Below are 16,430 nucleotides of genomic sequence, written 5' to 3'. Positions count from 1 at the left end.
TCTCAGGTGCTCCAACTACCCACAGCTACAGATGCAGGTAGCACCAGATTATCTTCCTGCTCCTGGGAAAAGTTCATTTTGTTTAGCCTGGCCTTCACTTTCTTGGCTCTCTAAGGAAAGAGAGAGGAAAAAAACATCACTTGCCCATGCAGCACCTGTGAACCCATTTGAACTGACCCCTTACACATTCATGTCCTCTACATACAAAGGCCTCTGACAAAGCCCATTAGATCCACTGCAGCTCCCCTTCTCTCCATGTCTGCGTTTGTTCTGTGCCTAATCCATAGCCTGGTCTGTCCAGTCTCACCAAGCAAAGTTTAGTTAATTACACTTTCTTCACAGGTTTCAGCCATCTGTACGTTCAGTTGTGCTTTTTTCCTGAGCTGCTTTCAAGCCTGGTTAGTATCACAGTGTAGCTGGACTGCCTGCTCAGCTGCAATCAGGCTGATCTGGACCTTACTCACAACTGCAAACACAGCAACTGATTTTTTTTTTAATTAAAAACCAAACAAATATTTTTCAGGGTTGGTACATACTACAAGATCTTGGGTTCTCGCTGGGATCTGTACATCCTCAGCTGTTGCACATAAATTTTCCAGGATGCTTTAAACATCACAACAAAGTGATATCATTTCCCACAGCCTTTGCTTTTTTAAACTGAAGTCAAACATTAATCTCTTCCTCTGTGTAACAGTGACTTTAGCGATACCCTGACCCAGCAGACGTGCCACTGGTTCTTTCTGCTTGACCCTGCATTGCAGCTATGCAGTAGTGGCTCCCACTTGATCCTTTCCCCAGATAGTTCAGATACCTCCCTGCCAACAGGAGATGTTTCCTTACATGACAACAAAAATTAAGAAAATCTTTCAGTGAAAAATGAGAAAATTACAAGGAAGAATTTTAAAACTGGCAGGCTATAGGGAGCTGTAGCATTCAAGTTCAGCTTCCTGATCTTGTTTATTCACAAACTCATTTGTAGCCCCACTGCTAAATTTCAGCTCTGTCCTGGTATCTCAACATTTTTATTCTGTTTACGCACTAAGTGCTTCACTCCCACCCCACCACCACAATCCCTCCCATTTGGTTACCATAGGTCTTTTCTTCAACAGGCATCATCATTTCTGTCAGACATTCATAACCTACCTCTGCTGCTTCTGCTCTCTCTGCCAAATGCCACCTTGCTGTGTCCCGCCATGCAGCATTTGGCACATTTAAATTGAACAAAGGTAAAAGTCATTTGCCATCTATGCCTTTAAGGCTAATTAATGTTTCCACCTGTACAAATTCAAGCCTGATTTTTACTGTCAGTAAGTTTTCAAACTGTTTTATGCTCACATACTTATGTCATCTATACCCGAACTTTAAATTTCGCATTCCAGAGAAACCACAGCTTTCCCACTAGCGCATACCACCTCTGTAAACAAACCACAGCATAGGCTAGACTTCAGGTAGCTGAAACAAAGGGCTATTTACCATATTACATATATCAACTCCCAAGAAAGGTAAGAGATCATTATATGAAAACAAACAAGAATATGCAATAAGAAAAGCATTTACACAACTCTGAAGACCTTTCTAAGCTGAAGACAATGCTATTGTTTAAGAGGTTATCACAACACTACACCAAACACTACTTCAGCAAAACACAAAACACTTTGATATACTATAGCAACAAATCTTTGTACCACAGCTGATGAATGTAAATTGTTATTCAACTTGAAAAACAAAACAGCCCGTGTAGTACCATCAATTCTTTATCACCTCAACTGTTATTTGCTGTGATTTGGAAGACTGAGAGCCTCCTGCTTATTCCTGGGTTACACGTCACTCTCGGAAATAAAAAATCTCGACCTTACAAAAGTTGCCAGTGAGAAAGACACAAGGCTCATTTACATTCACTTCAGTTCACACTTTCTCCCTGCTGCCCAAACACAGAAAGATGAGCTACCTACTGAGAATGCAAGGAAGGCAGTTTCATGTGCCAGCCTGACCCATCTTGGCAGAAGTTCCAACTGGTTGCTGCCAAATAAATGGACTACAAGTAAGAAGTCAGCACTGTAGTACTGTAAAGATATTTTAAGACAAGACTTATTGTTGTATGGTCATCCTCACCTTGCGAAGTCAGTCAGTGCGTTTTCTAGCTTTATGAAGATGCTTGGGTAAAAAGGCGCTGGAGCTTTGAGAATTGAGGGGGTGGACCTCTGGGGATGGAATCCCAACTTGCAGCTGGAAGTGGAAAACATCAAAACGTTATCACAATTGTTTCAAGTATGCAGGCTAATTCAAACTCAATTCCAAGATAAGCATGTGTGCATACAACACACCCAGGGAAATGGTTCTCTGCCACTACTGTGAAATGTTTTTTCAGCAGCATTAGCAGGGACAGAAACCTAGAAAAATCCGTGTTTGCAGTTACAAATCTGGCATCATAACTAACCACAGTCCCCACGCCACCTTCTGATCCCCAAGCATATCACTCACACTCAAAAGGCATGTCTTTACTGCACCCACAGACAGAAGGCCACAATCGTCTGAATATTGATCAGATCCAGGATTTCAGCACCCTGGGGATCAGCCTAGCACTTATCCAAGTAGCTTGGGCTATCCTCAAGGCAACCAGACATTCTTTTTGAAAAGGAATGGATTGTTTAATCACAACAAGAAAAATAAGGCATAGAAGAGCTTAAGACGCAACATGATGTCTATAATCATAACAATCTCATCCACAGAGTTGTAAAAGCCTAGATTATTCTACTTAACATAGCCTCTGGAACTTGGAAGCCAGGCTACTCTGACAAGAAATAAAAAAACACAAATAAACAAACAAACAAAAAAACCCAACAAAAAAAACCCTCTGCTTTATCGTTTGCATCTCCCCATCTCCAAAAGTTCTTCTGTTCAATTTAATTTAAATTCTCAGAACCATGTGTGGTCAAAAGCAGAACCCCAGAAGCGAAAACTTGCATTCACCTCCAGGTACCAACAGACAGGACTATCTGAAACTACAATTTCCAGCTATATACCAATAACATTTGTCCCAACTGACAAACTAAAATCCAAAAGTAAACAAATGAAACCCAATATGCAAAATACCACCTATGAAGACAGCCTCCCCCCATTTGCTTTGCAACAACACCCAACCATTTTGTTTGCTGTTCTCAGTTTGCATCAGCATTCTATTGTCTGCAGAAACATGCATAAGCAGACTTGCCAAACCTTTTAAAGATTCAAGAGCAGGGGGAAGAAAAAAAGAATTTTTGAAAGCTGGATACAGTGGTCTGTAAACACATTCACACTTCTTTCCTAATTACAGCCTGGTGCAAAGGCAGCATCTGGATAAGAACTTCTCAGCAAGAAACTCTGCACATCTCAAAAAAAATCAGGGTGCCTACACATTTGGCAGTTTATTGAAATCTCTGAGGGTCAGACAGGACTAGGAGCTGAGAATTACTTCAGATGGTGTTTTCAGTACTTTAATGCAAAATTATGGATTGGAACAACGTTTCAGGTAATGGTATTGTTCAAATGTTGTGAACATACAAGACTGATACACAACTCAGACATCCCAACAGCTGTCAGACACCACAATGCCATGAGAAGGAAGGAGGTGGATGTCTGTACTGCTGTCTAGCTGTGGTAACTAATGAAGTATTGGCATTTCTGGAAGCTGCCTAGACCTTGCATTTGCACAGATTTAATAGATATATATTATATAGGTAAGCATATAAAGCAACAAAACCCAAATATTAATGCTTCAGAAAATGCTTGCTGTGCGGAGCCAAATCTTTGTGGAAACAATACCAAATAAGAGAAGGTTTTCACAGCAAAACTTTTAAGTCATCATGAAAATTATGCAGTTCAAGCTATGCCACAGCCAGATAGTTCTTTCAAGCCCACTCTTCCCTCTCCAAAATAAAAGACTTGAATCTACTGTAGTGGTGCTTTGTACTAATCAGTTATATTTATAACTATAGATGCATTTCCTAATGTAAGTAGAATTTGGTGATTAGATTAGCTGGCAAATGATGAAAGAAACCTAAGAAAAAATGCACAATAAACCAAGCTCAGAATAAAATCACTTAATCCTTTGCAGTTAAAATGCAAGTTCGTATTTCTCAACATCATCTACTCCTAATCAATCTATCCATCACACATACACAAAAAAACCTCTCACCCTCTCAGGCACTAAGTACAGTATAATGGCAACATTTCAAATCAACTTAAATTAGGCTGTACTACATTCCATTACATGATATCATGCAACAGATGTTACTCTACGAACACACAGGACAATTATTCAGGGTAAACTGCTATAATCTGAATGGTAACATGAATGGGTATCCTATATGAAATTGCTATGGTCTTTATCAAATTTTATACTGAGGTTCAAAACTTAAATATTGGCCAAGTTTGTCACAGTTAACCCAGAGACTCAGATCAGCAACCAGAAACAAGAAGCGTTCTTATCTTACTTAAGTTCAATAATTTTGCCTCCGACAGATAAGCTAAAATTCCACTTAACCCTTTAGTTCTGCAGTGACCAGGGAGTTAAATGGGACACTACAAAACTCACATAAAATGCACTTCCCAGAGGCAAGAGATTCCCCCCGGCCCCCTCCCCCCAGCTGCGCATTAACCTTCAGTCTCAAGGCACAGCCTTGAAAATGTCACGTTTTGAAAATTAAAGCAGAAAATGTACTTCAGCCAACTTAATTCACAGTTAACTTAGCTAACAGCTGTACCGTTGGAAGAATGGCTGACTATTATCTCAAAACAGATATGAAAGCTTTTCATATACTACAATTTGTAAGGCATTTGTAACTAACACTGGCAGCTTGCGCTCATACTTGCACCACACTGCCATGCACATATGACTAAGCGATGTTTTACATTAGCAAGAGCAATCTCTCAAACATGCTGCTTGTTTGCTTTTTAATCATACAGACATTTTTCCATTGCTGTTGGGCTCTTTTGACAATGCAGAACTCCCAACGCCTTTGAATAATGTACCTTCAAACTCAGAACTAGCTTTGTGGTTTGAAACTTAATATGGCTTACACTTGGCTCTAAAATGCAGGTCTGCAAAATAAAACTTTGAAAAGGTTTAGCGGGAAGCGAACAATTGTTTCATCCGACAGTTTTTTCAATCAGTGAACATTCCCACAAACTTTCTAACTAGACACCACAGCAGCGTCTTAACGCACAAGAAGTAGAGCCTAAATAAATTGGAAATGGCTGGTCAGCAGAACAAAAGCTCTACAGAAGGTGAGCACAAAGACGGCGGGGGCCCCGGTTCCCGGACAGGTGCTCCCACGCAGCGCCCAAGCAGCGACACCGTGCTGGGGCCGCTCGTCACCCAACGGCAAGACCGCACCTCGCGCCCCTGAGCCATCAGCTAGGGTGGCACGGAAGAAAGAGGGGTGCCAGGTCACGCCGGGGGACCCCAGCCCACAGCGCGGCCAGGCCCTGTCAAACACGCAACGCCGCCTCACACCCAAGGAGGGTTTGCTCTTTGGCCAGTGGTGGCCACGAAGCCCCGATGCTCCCTCCGGCAGGTAGCCCCGAGCCTGCTGCCCACTGGGACGCTCCCAGGCCGGCCCGGGGGACAGGGAGGCTGCGGAGCAGCGCGGCTCGCCCACCCACCCGCGTCTGCGCTGTGCGGGGGCGGCCGCGTCCTCCCCTCCCCCCGGGGTGGCCCTACGGGACGGGCCCGCGACCCCCTTCCAAGCCGAGCCGTGGGTCTGGTGGGAAGAAGCAGGCGTGTGCACGGACAGATGGGTACAGACACACGCGTACACACACGCGGCACGATCGTCCTTGGAAGGTCGCCGCTTCCCACCGTGCTGCGGAAAGGTTTTTTTCTCCATCGCGGTCGCCAGCAGCGCCCAGCGGCGAACAGCTCCGTCCCTCGGGCAAAGCCCCCCGGCGCGGCCAGGCGAAGCTCTCCGGCCGAGCTGCGAGGCGCCGGGGGCAGCCGGCCGCCCCAGCACCTCCCTCCCGCCCCGACCGCACGGCACGGCGGGGCAATACCAACGGACCGCGCTCGCCCTCCCGCCCCGGCTCCTGGCGAGGGGACGGCGAGCCGGGGCCGCTCCCCCTCCCCGGGGCTCAGCCCGCCCGGCGGCGGAGCCCCCCCCCCGGCCCGCGGCAGCCGGCGCCCCGCGGGCACGGGTCCGGGCTCGCGCTGTCCTCCCGGGAACCGGCAACTTGTTGTGCGAGGCGGTGCCGGACGGAGCGCGGCTCCCGCCTCCCGCCGCCGCACCGGCAGCCGCCGCCTGCCCGCCCGCCCGGCGGCAACGCGGTGTCTGCGTGCGAAACGCGGCGGCACGGAGAGGAGCGGCTCGGCACCCCCCGCCGCTCAGCCCTGCGCGGAGTCTTCCCCCTCTCGGCGGCTCGGCACGGACCAGGCACTCCATGCAACGTGCAACGGCGGGGCAGGGCGGGAGAAGGGGTCCTCGCGGGCTCCTACCGGGAACGCCGTTACCGGAGCATTGCAAAGCGCCTAAGCCCCGCCGCTCCTTCGCTTCCTTCCTTCCCCCCCGCTCGCCTGTTGCCCGCTCCCGCCTGCTCCGCCGCCGCCCGCAGCTGCCGCCGCTGCGGACTCCAGGCGCAGACCCCCGCCGGGGAGGGCAGGAAGCGCGTCATCACTCCGGGACCGCTCCACCGCCCTCCGCCCGGCACGGCAGGGCACGGCACGGCCCGCTCCGCCGCCCGGCCCCGGCGCGCGGGGAGCCCGGGACGCCCGCCCGGCCGCAGGGACCCGCGGCTCCCGCCCGCCCGAGCCTCCGCTGCTGCCGGCGACGGGCGGGAGAGGCGCGCCGCCTCAGCCGGCGGCCCGGGCCCGCGGCCCCCCTTACCTGGGCGTGAGGCAGGGTGCCGCCGGCCGCGGCCCGCACCACAAGGGCCACCGGCAGGACGGCCGCTTCTCAGGGCGGCGGCGGAAGGCGGCCGGCGGGGCCCAGCATTTTCTGCCGCGGGGAGGAGAGCGGAGCCGCAGGGCGCGGCGGGCCCGGGCGGCCGCGGGGGCTGCGGCGGAGGCGCCCGCCCGGCCCCTCAGGCAGCGCGCGCGCGGCCTCGCGCCTCCCGCCGCCGCTCGTGCCAGGGCTGCGCGGGTTGGCGGCGGCGCGCGGCGAGCCGCCTGTCGCGACAGGCGAACGCTCGGCCCCAGCGCTCGCCGCCGGTGCCCCGCCGCCCTTCCGGCAGGTGCGCGGCCCCCGGCCCTGCGGCGGAGCGGGGCGCCTGCGGGAGCCGCTGTGGCAGCGGGACAGGCACGGGGCTCCCGCAGCACGGGGCTCCCGCACGCTGCCTCTGCTCTCCGGCCCGGCCGCGGCTCTTGCGGTTGTGTCGGTGGTCTCCGTGCCGGTGTGCTGGTGTCGATGTGGGGATCGCAGCCGTTATGCAATTAGTCCCTGGTGCGAAGTTGCCCACGTGCTGGAGCCTCTGCCAGCAGCACCGTTACAATTAAAAGTCACCCAATTGAAATAATCGAATCTGATTGATCTGAAGTACAGCCATCAGTAAATATTCTTACTTGTAACCAGGGGAAAGAGCTGCATCACTCTACAGCTGGCTTTGCCTTCAAGAATAATTTTACGCCAACAAATTGCCCTCAAAATGCTGAACGTGTGTGTAGTTGCTCTGTGACACCAGCCAAAGTAGCTACGTTTGTGTCGGCACCCCTCTGGGTGGGCATGTTTAAGGCTTTGTTTTAAGACTTTTTTTTTTGTTGTTCTATGTTAAGGTTTGTAGTTGCAAAAACCAGCCAGGTTCTCTTAGGCACCCACACTGCAGAAGGAAAAGCATCACGATGTTAAGATCTGTGATAGTCACCCTGAGCTGTGCCAGCTTCTGCAAAGCAACGAGAAGTCTCTGCCCTGTTCACTGAAATGGAGACTACGCAGGGTTCGTTCTGTACTTTGCAAATACTTGACAATGTATCTCTTTTAGAAATGATTTATTTGCTACTAAAGAGATACTATCTCGCCTGTTATTAAAAGAAGCGATAACTGAAGCATTTCTTGTGGTTTAGAGGTAGTTTTGCAGGTGAACAGCCATAACATTTGGCTTAAAGAGCAGCTTTTTTTTATTATTATTTTTCCTGGCCTTTTACTCACTATAATGATAAGCTCCCAGCAATGGGGCTTCCCCCATTTGGCATACAACTTTCCTTACAAAATACATAACAATCACTTTGTTCTCTTTGTGCAGTGTTATCCTATTTTCTGGCTGCAATACTGCTTCAAAGAAACTTCCTTTTGTCACTATACTTCATCACAGTAGCTTTTTCTGCCTTATAAGCTTCACTTTTAAACCTTTTCCTAGCCTCTGTGTTCTCTTACATAGGAACACACAAGGCCACAATTCCAGTGTCTGTTGCTCTTTGTTGTTTCTGCGCTCTCCTGTTTCCTCTCAGTTCACGGGAAGGTTATTGAAACCTCTGCACTGCACTGCCCTCCAAACAGCTCCTCTGAAAACTCTTTATCGTGATGTTGGCAAAAACGCCCCCTAATCCCAAAGAACAAAGTTTTACTGCAATATGGAGTGCAACGGTGAGAACAGGCTCCCCTGTATCATTCATGTGTCTTGCCACTCCCAATACATCTGTGTGTCTGGACACGTTTACTATGTCCCATTCTACCGAGCTAGTGACTTGCCCAGGGCACAAAGAACAGTTTTATTTTTTTCTCTCTTCACATTACCAAATACAAGGGGGTCTGAGCATACGCTGGGGTTCTACAGTAACGATCCATTATGATAGTATTACAATAATAAATGAGGTATCCTGTCAGTCTGTCATTTCAGGATTCAGTTTTCCTTGTTTCAGTAATGAGAGATACCCATATTTTTGCTGCAGTACAGTGGATGTAGGGAACAGAAGTATAACCTCTTGGTTCTTTTACATTATTTAAACTCAGCAGAATTTGCAGCTAGGTGCATTTCCCTTGGAAAAAAAAAAAAGTATTCACAGTTGTAGATGAACCTGAAAGCTACCTGATCCAAAACTTCTTTAGCATTTCTACAGAAGTTTTGGTCATCCATTGGTTTTCTATTCGGTCTGCCACTGGTTTCCTGAAGGATCGTTAAACTGATTTTACCAGCCATACTGCGGAGTTTGAGATACTAGTATCTGCATGGCGTAATAATCTCCTGAGACTGAATCAGGCTCCAGTTGCAGTTACCAGCTGTGACAGGTAATGTTTCAGATTCATTGTGATTGAGTGGAAAACCAATGGTTTTTTAAAAAAGAATATACCATTTCTAGGCTTTATTTGTACTTAGAGAGCATTTTAAAATTAAGACATTCTATCAGGCGTCTGACTTCACTTCTGAGGTTACGTTTTCCTTCCATCCCAGCTGTTTTAACACTTCATCTTTTCGTCTCCTAATTACTAAGCCCCAGAGCTTTAAGGTTGTCAGAGCGAGGACTACAACAACCTTATGTGCTGTTGCGAAGCGAGGTGGGACTGGTGTGTGAACGTCAGGGATGTTCTCTAGCAGTATGCCAGGTGGGACACGAAGGTTGGGGACATATTTTTTTCTTCAGCCCAGGAGGCAGATGTTAAGCAATCCCCCAGTACAGAGGCATGAAACATCTATGCAAACTATCCATAATTGCTGTCTTCCTTGTTCATAGCCCTCTGTTAATCCTTGTATTGACATTATTTTAGGATTCTGGTACTTAAAATAGCCTATGGATGACAGCAATACTGGCATATTTACTGATGTTTTGGGTGAACTACTACAGGGGCCATCAACGAAGTATTCTATAAACAGTTTTCTCATAAGTCATTTCAAATACATTTTAAACCCCTGTCTCAGAACAGGTCCATTAAAATGCAGCATAAATCATACCCAAGCATTTAAACTAGATTATCTCTCTATGTATGTGTAACCAGACTACTTTAATAACTACATTAGAAGGCTTTGAAAGATAAATTTAAGACACATAGTTTTAAAAATAACATTTATCTTGAGTCAAACTTATCCTTGATGAGTAACATTAGGCAAAAATCTGACTGTCGTTATTACTTTAGCATTAGCAGTCAGTAACATAGTGGCTCTGAGGGCACTAATTGCCCTTAATTAGCCTAAACACCCTCACCCAGGGTCTCCACCCACACCCTCTGCCCATGGGCCCAGGAGCTCCATATAAGCTCAGTCGTGGGCTTTTAGCCCCTGTATGAGCTGGGGGGTAGAACTGCTTGGCTTTGCTGATGGGCTCTGCTGGTTCAGACTCTGCTCTGCAGACTGATCTCCTGGTCTGACTTGGAGTCTGCCTTGTGTCTGGATAGTCCTGCTGTGGAGGCCGCTTGGTGTGTCTGCCCCTGGTTGCCTTCACTAGGCATCACCCTGACCTGTGCGCTGGTTTTCTGGTGGCACCTTGACATTGCTTTGTTTATAGGATCTGGGTTCTTGGTTACACCTGTCTGCTGTCCCAACACTTCCCTCGTTACCCTTGCTCAGGTACCGTAGGGTGGCTTCTGCTCTGTTGGTTGTGCTGCTGCACATGGCTCCCAGTTTTGCATCCCGTAGGAAGCAGCCAGTCCTTGCTGCTCCTTGGCTGATACAGGCTAAGGTACAAACTAATTTCTTAAATTGTTATGGTACTTAGATATTCATTGTTGTTCTAACAATCTTACTATTGTTTGTGTTATCACTGTAGAAGGAGCTCTGATTTTGCTAAGCATTAAGCAAGCATGGGCTAAAAGCTTGCGCCCTGCCCTGAAGAGCTCGCTACCAAACTGCACTCTTAAGGAGCAGCAGATCGAGTGAGGCAGATGGGGGGGTGCCAGTATGGTGTTAACAGCCAGCCAGCATCACGTAACACTGTCTCCGTGCATCAGCGGCCTGAGCTGTTGTCTGTTACTAGAAAGTACTGTAGTAAAGGGAAGTTTTTGGAAGAGCTATGAAGGAGACTAAGCAAATTCTGTTGGCAATGTCTGAGGTGTTCCTCATAACGTGCAGGGCGATAATGAATTGCGCAGTCATAAACTTTCTGTACAACAGCAAGGTGCGTGGGTCTCCTGGGACTGCTGTTTGCTTCACCTCTTTATCAAAATCATCAGGCCAGGAGATGCTATGGCATCTCTATGTAGCTGGCTCTGGTGTTTAACCAGCCATACTATGAACTTTCTTGGAGGAACAAGTCCAGATTCCTGATGCTAATTCAGATGATTTCTTATTGTATTTCTCTCTTTAGTCACAGTAAACAAGTGGATCATGATACTGACTTTACATGTGTTGAAATTATAACTTTGTAATTGGAAGAATCAACTTTTCTTTCCTCTGCTTGACTAAAACGTATTTTTGTGTTCCTGAGAAGGTTGTTTATTTCTTTGAGGATGCTGCATTCTTTGGATCGTTAGAGCTTCACGTATACCTTGCAAAATCTGGTGCAGCCTTGGCTCTTTGGCTTTCATTTGTGAATCAAATTAGCCCTTCAGATAACTTCTGCTATTGTGATACTGAGCTGATTATTTTCTGACTGGTATTTTTACATGGTCTTTATCTCTCTTCTTTGAACCTCTCTCTGCTAACCGAGTTTCTTGACATATGGCTGTTTCTTTGGTTTGTTCTGTTCATTTGGGATTCTTAAGGCTTTCTTCCAGGAGTCCTCACAGGTATTTTAAACTGCAGAGGTTACCTCTGCTACTTCAAAGAATGCACAAAGGGTGTCCTTTTGATACCATAGTGTCTGGCATTGTGGGCAGTTCACAGGCTTGGCAAAGACTAGGTAAGTATCTCTGCTACCTTGGGTCTCATTGTTGCCATTTGACTTAATCAGAGTTGGCACGGAGTTGGCACCTTCTTCCCACCTTCCTTGGCCAACATCCCAAGACCTCCCTGAACCGGGAGGTGGTGGCAGCAAAAAGCCCTTGTGCTACAGGTGGAAAAGGCATAGAGGAAGGGGGCTGGTGATGACTTTCTTCCCCATTATTCACTCCCACTTGTAGGTGCAAAGTATCCACCAGCTGGTGTAAGATGGCAGATGCCGCATCTGGTGTTCAATGCATTCAGTGAAGATCAAAGGTATGTGTGGGGTGTGGAATTCTGAGTAACAATTTTACTGCTGGCTGTATGTAAACACTGCTCCTGTGTTTTTTATTTAGGCTACATTCATCTTCCTTACCTATTCCATATCACTGCACTAAACAAAAAGCACAGAATTACTGTGTTACAGCAATTGTGCCCTTATTTTGCATTGGCTTTTTCATTCTCCTATTAATTGGACCTTCCAGAAAAGTTCTTGCTGGCCACACTTAACATACAGAGATCCAGTTCTGTAAGGAAGTAAGTTATTCTAAAGAGGCATTATAGCATTGCTGCTGGATCTTACTCTTCAGATTTGCACGGTAACTTCCAGAAGTTAATTTATTAGAAAAAAACCTCTTTGGACTGCTATCCTTTATCAAAGCAGTTAGGTAACTTGAAAAGATCAGCCCCCTCTCATCTTATACCAGCAGGCTTGCAGTATCACAGGTCATGCACAGAGTTGCAGCAATCTTGTCCTGACCTCACCAACTTCTCCCAGCTCTGCTAATTTTACGCATGATGAAAAGACAGGGCACTGACTGATGTCTGTCAATGGAGGATCAGCTGATCTTATAAAATTCTTTTTTAGCTCTGTAGCTACATTATGGTCTAAAATACAGTTTCTCTTTGAGATTGTATTTCTGTTGTGTGGTAGTTACATCTGCAGGAAATCAGTTGGCCATCTCTAAATGAGCAAATGAGTTTAGCGTTAACCTTTTTTGGTAGGGAATACTCCAGACCAAGGCTGCAGAAAACAAAGGCTATGTTTTGGTACGTAATCTTAAAGGAAATGGCAGTTCCAAGCACTCAGAGAGCATGAAGGATAGGGTTGTAACTCAGATCTGGTTCCCACAGAAAATGTCTGTCCCAGCAAAGTTAATGGGAGCCAGATTTGACAATGTGGGAGGTCAGGAGACTAAGAACAAGAGTAACATCCCTCTCAGTTGTAGCCCACATAGTACCCAGAGTGGAAGGTCATAAATTTATCCCCTAGTCAATCAGGCTGGCTCCCTCAAGCATGGTATTTGTATCATCAGAAGAATTCTGACTCCCAAACAGCAGTGTTTTCTGTAATGCTGTCACTTGGAAGTCAACCAGAGTTGCCTTTTGATTACAAGGTCCCTGTGGCTTCTGACAAATGCATTTTAACATTAGTGTTTGCAGCTGAACTATATTCTGGTCTGATGAACACTTCCAAATTTTCAAAACTGCTGTGGGAAGAATGAGACAGTAAACACAAGGACTGTTGTCCACAAACGCACATGTGTCTAGCTCAGTGATAATTCTCAATATGAGCAGTAAGTAATACAGAGTCTGTGGGTTCCAGATACTCCTGAGTATAAGTATACACACTTCTGGTTGTTTTTAAAAGCACCTACTAAATTAGCATTTTTTTAAAAAAAGTTTGACCCTTTATTTAATTTTTTTCTTGTCCATATCCGAAGACGGAACACTTAAGTATGCTGCACAAAGTACACGTGGAAATATTGTATTACAGTTTTGAAAAAAAGGATTTAGTCTCCTAAACTGCTTGGGTATTATACAGAGTGATCCAAATCAGATGTGACTTGTATGGAATTATGTTGAACTTTTTGCTTTGTCTGAAATTCATATCATGCAGCAATAATGGTGTTTTTTCAATTGCCTGCATTTTAAGGATGCTGATAAAGCACTGGAGCGATGCCAGGTATTTTAGGAAATACATTGCTGTTTCCCTGGCTCCCCAGATGTTACAACGCATGAAGTTTGTTGCTGGAATGGAGTAATTCTTACTGTATTTCTTTAACTATGGTGATTCTTTGGTATAGAAAAATTTTCACCTTTTAAATGAGAAATGTTGTAGCACCTTGTCTCCAAAAAATTCATTTAGATAACACGCACTATAATGTATGTAACTCTGTTTCCTTTCTCTTTTACAGTCTCCTTCAATGACTGGCAATGGCTGCGCCTCATTATTATCATGTGGTTTTATTGTTCAGAATTATTGATTATTTGTTATGATTTATAACAGCAAAAGTCTTTGATGCTTTAAAACAATGAAACGCAGACTTGGACGTGTTTAAATGAATCCACCAGATGCATTGTCTGAGTCTGTGTGGTACCAGAGGAGAGCTATAGTTGACACAGGATTATTTCCTGCTGGAGGTTTGCCAGAGAAGAATTGGCAGCAGCCGCGCTATTCTTTGCTGTGAGTCTCCTCTAATGTGTGTGTTTAATAAAGCACTAACATCTGGGCCCACAGGGTAAACTTCATGTGTACAAACAGTATAAGTCTTCAAAATCAATATTTATTTGCAAACTTTTCACTCAAGAAAAAACATCCCAGAGTATCAGCTCTGGGGCCATGTGCTACTTGAGCACTACTTTGGGGTTGTGGAGCTGAGTAAGCTTTGTTCCTTCCTGCGCCTCCCCTTCAGTTGCTGTGTTCTCTTTATGGCCACACAGGGATTTCCATGGCATGGCCCCAGGCTTCTGCAGGCAGCCAGCGCTGCTGCAATTATTGATCTCTACTGGAGAGCCAAGGAATGACATCACAGGGAAATGGAGCTGCGTCTTGGGATGGTTACCTCTAAGGTAAGGCACGAGCACGGGAAAACATCAGTCATCTGGGCTGATGGGAAGCTGCCTACATCCATTCCTCCGTTCATTTCTCCTTTTCCTGTTCCTTTCCCTCATCCTCACAGCAATTTGTGTGGGGGCTGTGAGCGGGTGTGACATGAGCAGGGAGCTGTGGGCATGGGCAGGTGAGCTTGTACGCCCTGCGAAGGCTGGCGGTTCTGAGCCCTTCCACGGCACGAGGGATGCCCTGCTGGGTGCTGGCTTCTGCTCTGCCACGTTGCTGGCCTTTTAAAAGAGCTCTTTCCATACTCCCTGAGAATCTGGTTGGATTTCTTCCTAGATCTGTGGATTCCTGTTGTGTCTCTTGTTTGTTTTTCTTGTTTTGTTTTTTTTTTTTTTTTAGTATGTGAACCAAATCCTGAGGCCGCCTCAAACAGGAGAAGCAGGAAAGTTCTCTCTTTCTTTTTGTTAAGCAGTATACCTACATACAAACATGGTTATCGTGTGGTAGAAATACACTGGTATATTTGCTCAGGGGTATCTTACTGTATTGCAGACACATACTCACCTAATGTCTGAGGTAAAAAAGCAGGGTGGAAGATGAGGGAAATGATTTCTCCTTGCTGGTGCCAATACTTTGACTAGGTTGAGGAACTGAAAGAGATCCCAATACATGGATGGAATGTTGCTCGATAACCAAAGTGGCTGCGTAGAACTAGACTGTCAGAAACTTGTGGGGGACAAAAGGAGTTACAGTAAAGAAGGCAGTAGGTTCTTTACACTGTCTTCTACAATAACGTCTTAAGGCAGTATATCCAACTCTATCCAAATGGGTGAAGAATGCAATATTATAAAAACCTGATGAAGTAGGTCAGCTTGTACAAGGGCTGTGTGGGAAGAAAAGAGCCACTCCTGACATTAAGTGGGAGAGGATAATTATACATAACTCATAATTTTTGCATAACACCTCTTAAGGGTAAATGTTCAAGTGGAGTCCTTATCTATCAGTGCTGAGCAAGCAACCTCTACCTATGTGCGTGTTCTTCGTGCATGTTGGGATGGCCTGTATTTAACTCCTTAATTTATGTCTAAATTTTGTGATACTCCTTTTTGCAGAGGCGTTTTATGGAAATTTCTGCTAGTGCAGTTATTTTTGCTTCTTCCTCTAATCAGAGCATATCTTGTTTGTGCCTACCCAACCAGGTTTATAAGACTAACAGTCTCAACCAAATAATTAATCATTTCTGATTATCAAATTCATACATAATCAGCTTTTCACCCATGGGAATAGCAAATTAGATCTTCCCTCAGTAAAATGAAAAATTCACACTCTTCATATGAATTCACTGACAGCACATAATTACTATAAAAACATAAATTACATGGAATAATGTTATAAAAAAAATAGATCAGTGCATCCTTTATTTTGTTTCCTATGTGTCTTTATCTCAGGCTGCTTCAAAAGCAAGCTGCCTTTTTTGTGACTTCATTAATGAATCTCTTGACTGTTGTGGTCTCTTGTTGATGTATTAAGTCAATGATATAACAGCCTTTTTTTAATGATAACAGCAGTTATTAATGACAACTGTACTATTTTTGGCATGCCTCAGGTCTGGAGGGAATATAAGTGTAACAGCCCTAACTCTGTTAATTTTATGCTTAGCTGTGAGAAATTCTTTGTACTTTCTGGTTTTTTTGGGACATTTCAGCATTCAGGGCTGGCCTCACTTGTGTTCAGTTGCCCTACCTCCTGCTGGGTGGTGGGAAACCAGGGACAGTTGGCATTGCTCCTTCTCCCATTCTCTCAGTTTCCAGCATGTCCCTTGTATTTCTGTAGG

The 16,430-nt window shown here is 45.8% G+C and overlaps 3 protein-coding genes across 6 annotated transcripts in view; 2 read left to right on the top strand and 1 right to left on the bottom strand.

The window, feature by feature from the left end:
- Window positions 1-6,996, bottom strand: part of TLN2 (talin 2) — a 206,463-nt gene extending 199,467 nt beyond the window's left edge. For 2 of the 4 annotated variants that reach the window (XM_040602223.1, XM_040602228.1), the window contains exons 1-2: window positions 6,470-6,624; window positions 2,113-2,226 (exon numbers count right to left, since the gene is read on the bottom strand). The gene's annotated coding sequence lies outside the window, so the exon portion shown is untranslated. Of the gene's footprint in view, window positions 1-2,112; window positions 2,227-5,839; window positions 5,960-6,469; window positions 6,625-6,857 lie in introns of those variants that run through there. The other 2 variants (XM_040602224.1, XM_040602226.1) reach the window with 2 other exon arrangements.
- Window positions 5,540-8,487, top strand: LOC121091079 (translation initiation factor IF-2-like). The gene is made up of 2 exons (XM_040600278.1): window positions 5,540-6,863; window positions 8,414-8,487. Exons 1-2 carry the CDS (start codon window positions 5,540-5,542, stop codon window positions 8,485-8,487), a joined length of 1,398 nt encoding a protein of 465 aa, XP_040456212.1.
- Window positions 8,488-14,476: 5,989 nt separating this feature from the next.
- The window catches only part of LOC121092099 (C2 calcium-dependent domain-containing protein 4C-like), a 28,197-nt gene continuing 26,243 nt past the window's right edge, over window positions 14,477-16,430 (top strand). Inside the window, exon 1 of the mRNA XM_040602564.1 lies at window positions 14,477-14,607. Within this exon, the coding sequence (XP_040458498.1) occupies window positions 14,492-14,607 (116 nt within the window). The 5' untranslated portion in view covers window positions 14,477-14,491. The remainder of the gene's footprint in view (window positions 14,608-16,430) is intronic.

This window comes from Falco naumanni, chromosome 7, assembly GCF_017639655.2.
Source record: "Falco naumanni isolate bFalNau1 chromosome 7, bFalNau1.pat, whole genome shotgun sequence".
NCBI lineage: Eukaryota > Metazoa > Chordata > Aves > Falconiformes > Falconidae > Falco > Falco naumanni.
Note: the sequence above shows the minus strand (reverse complement) of the source record. Positions and strands in the feature narration are given on the sequence as shown.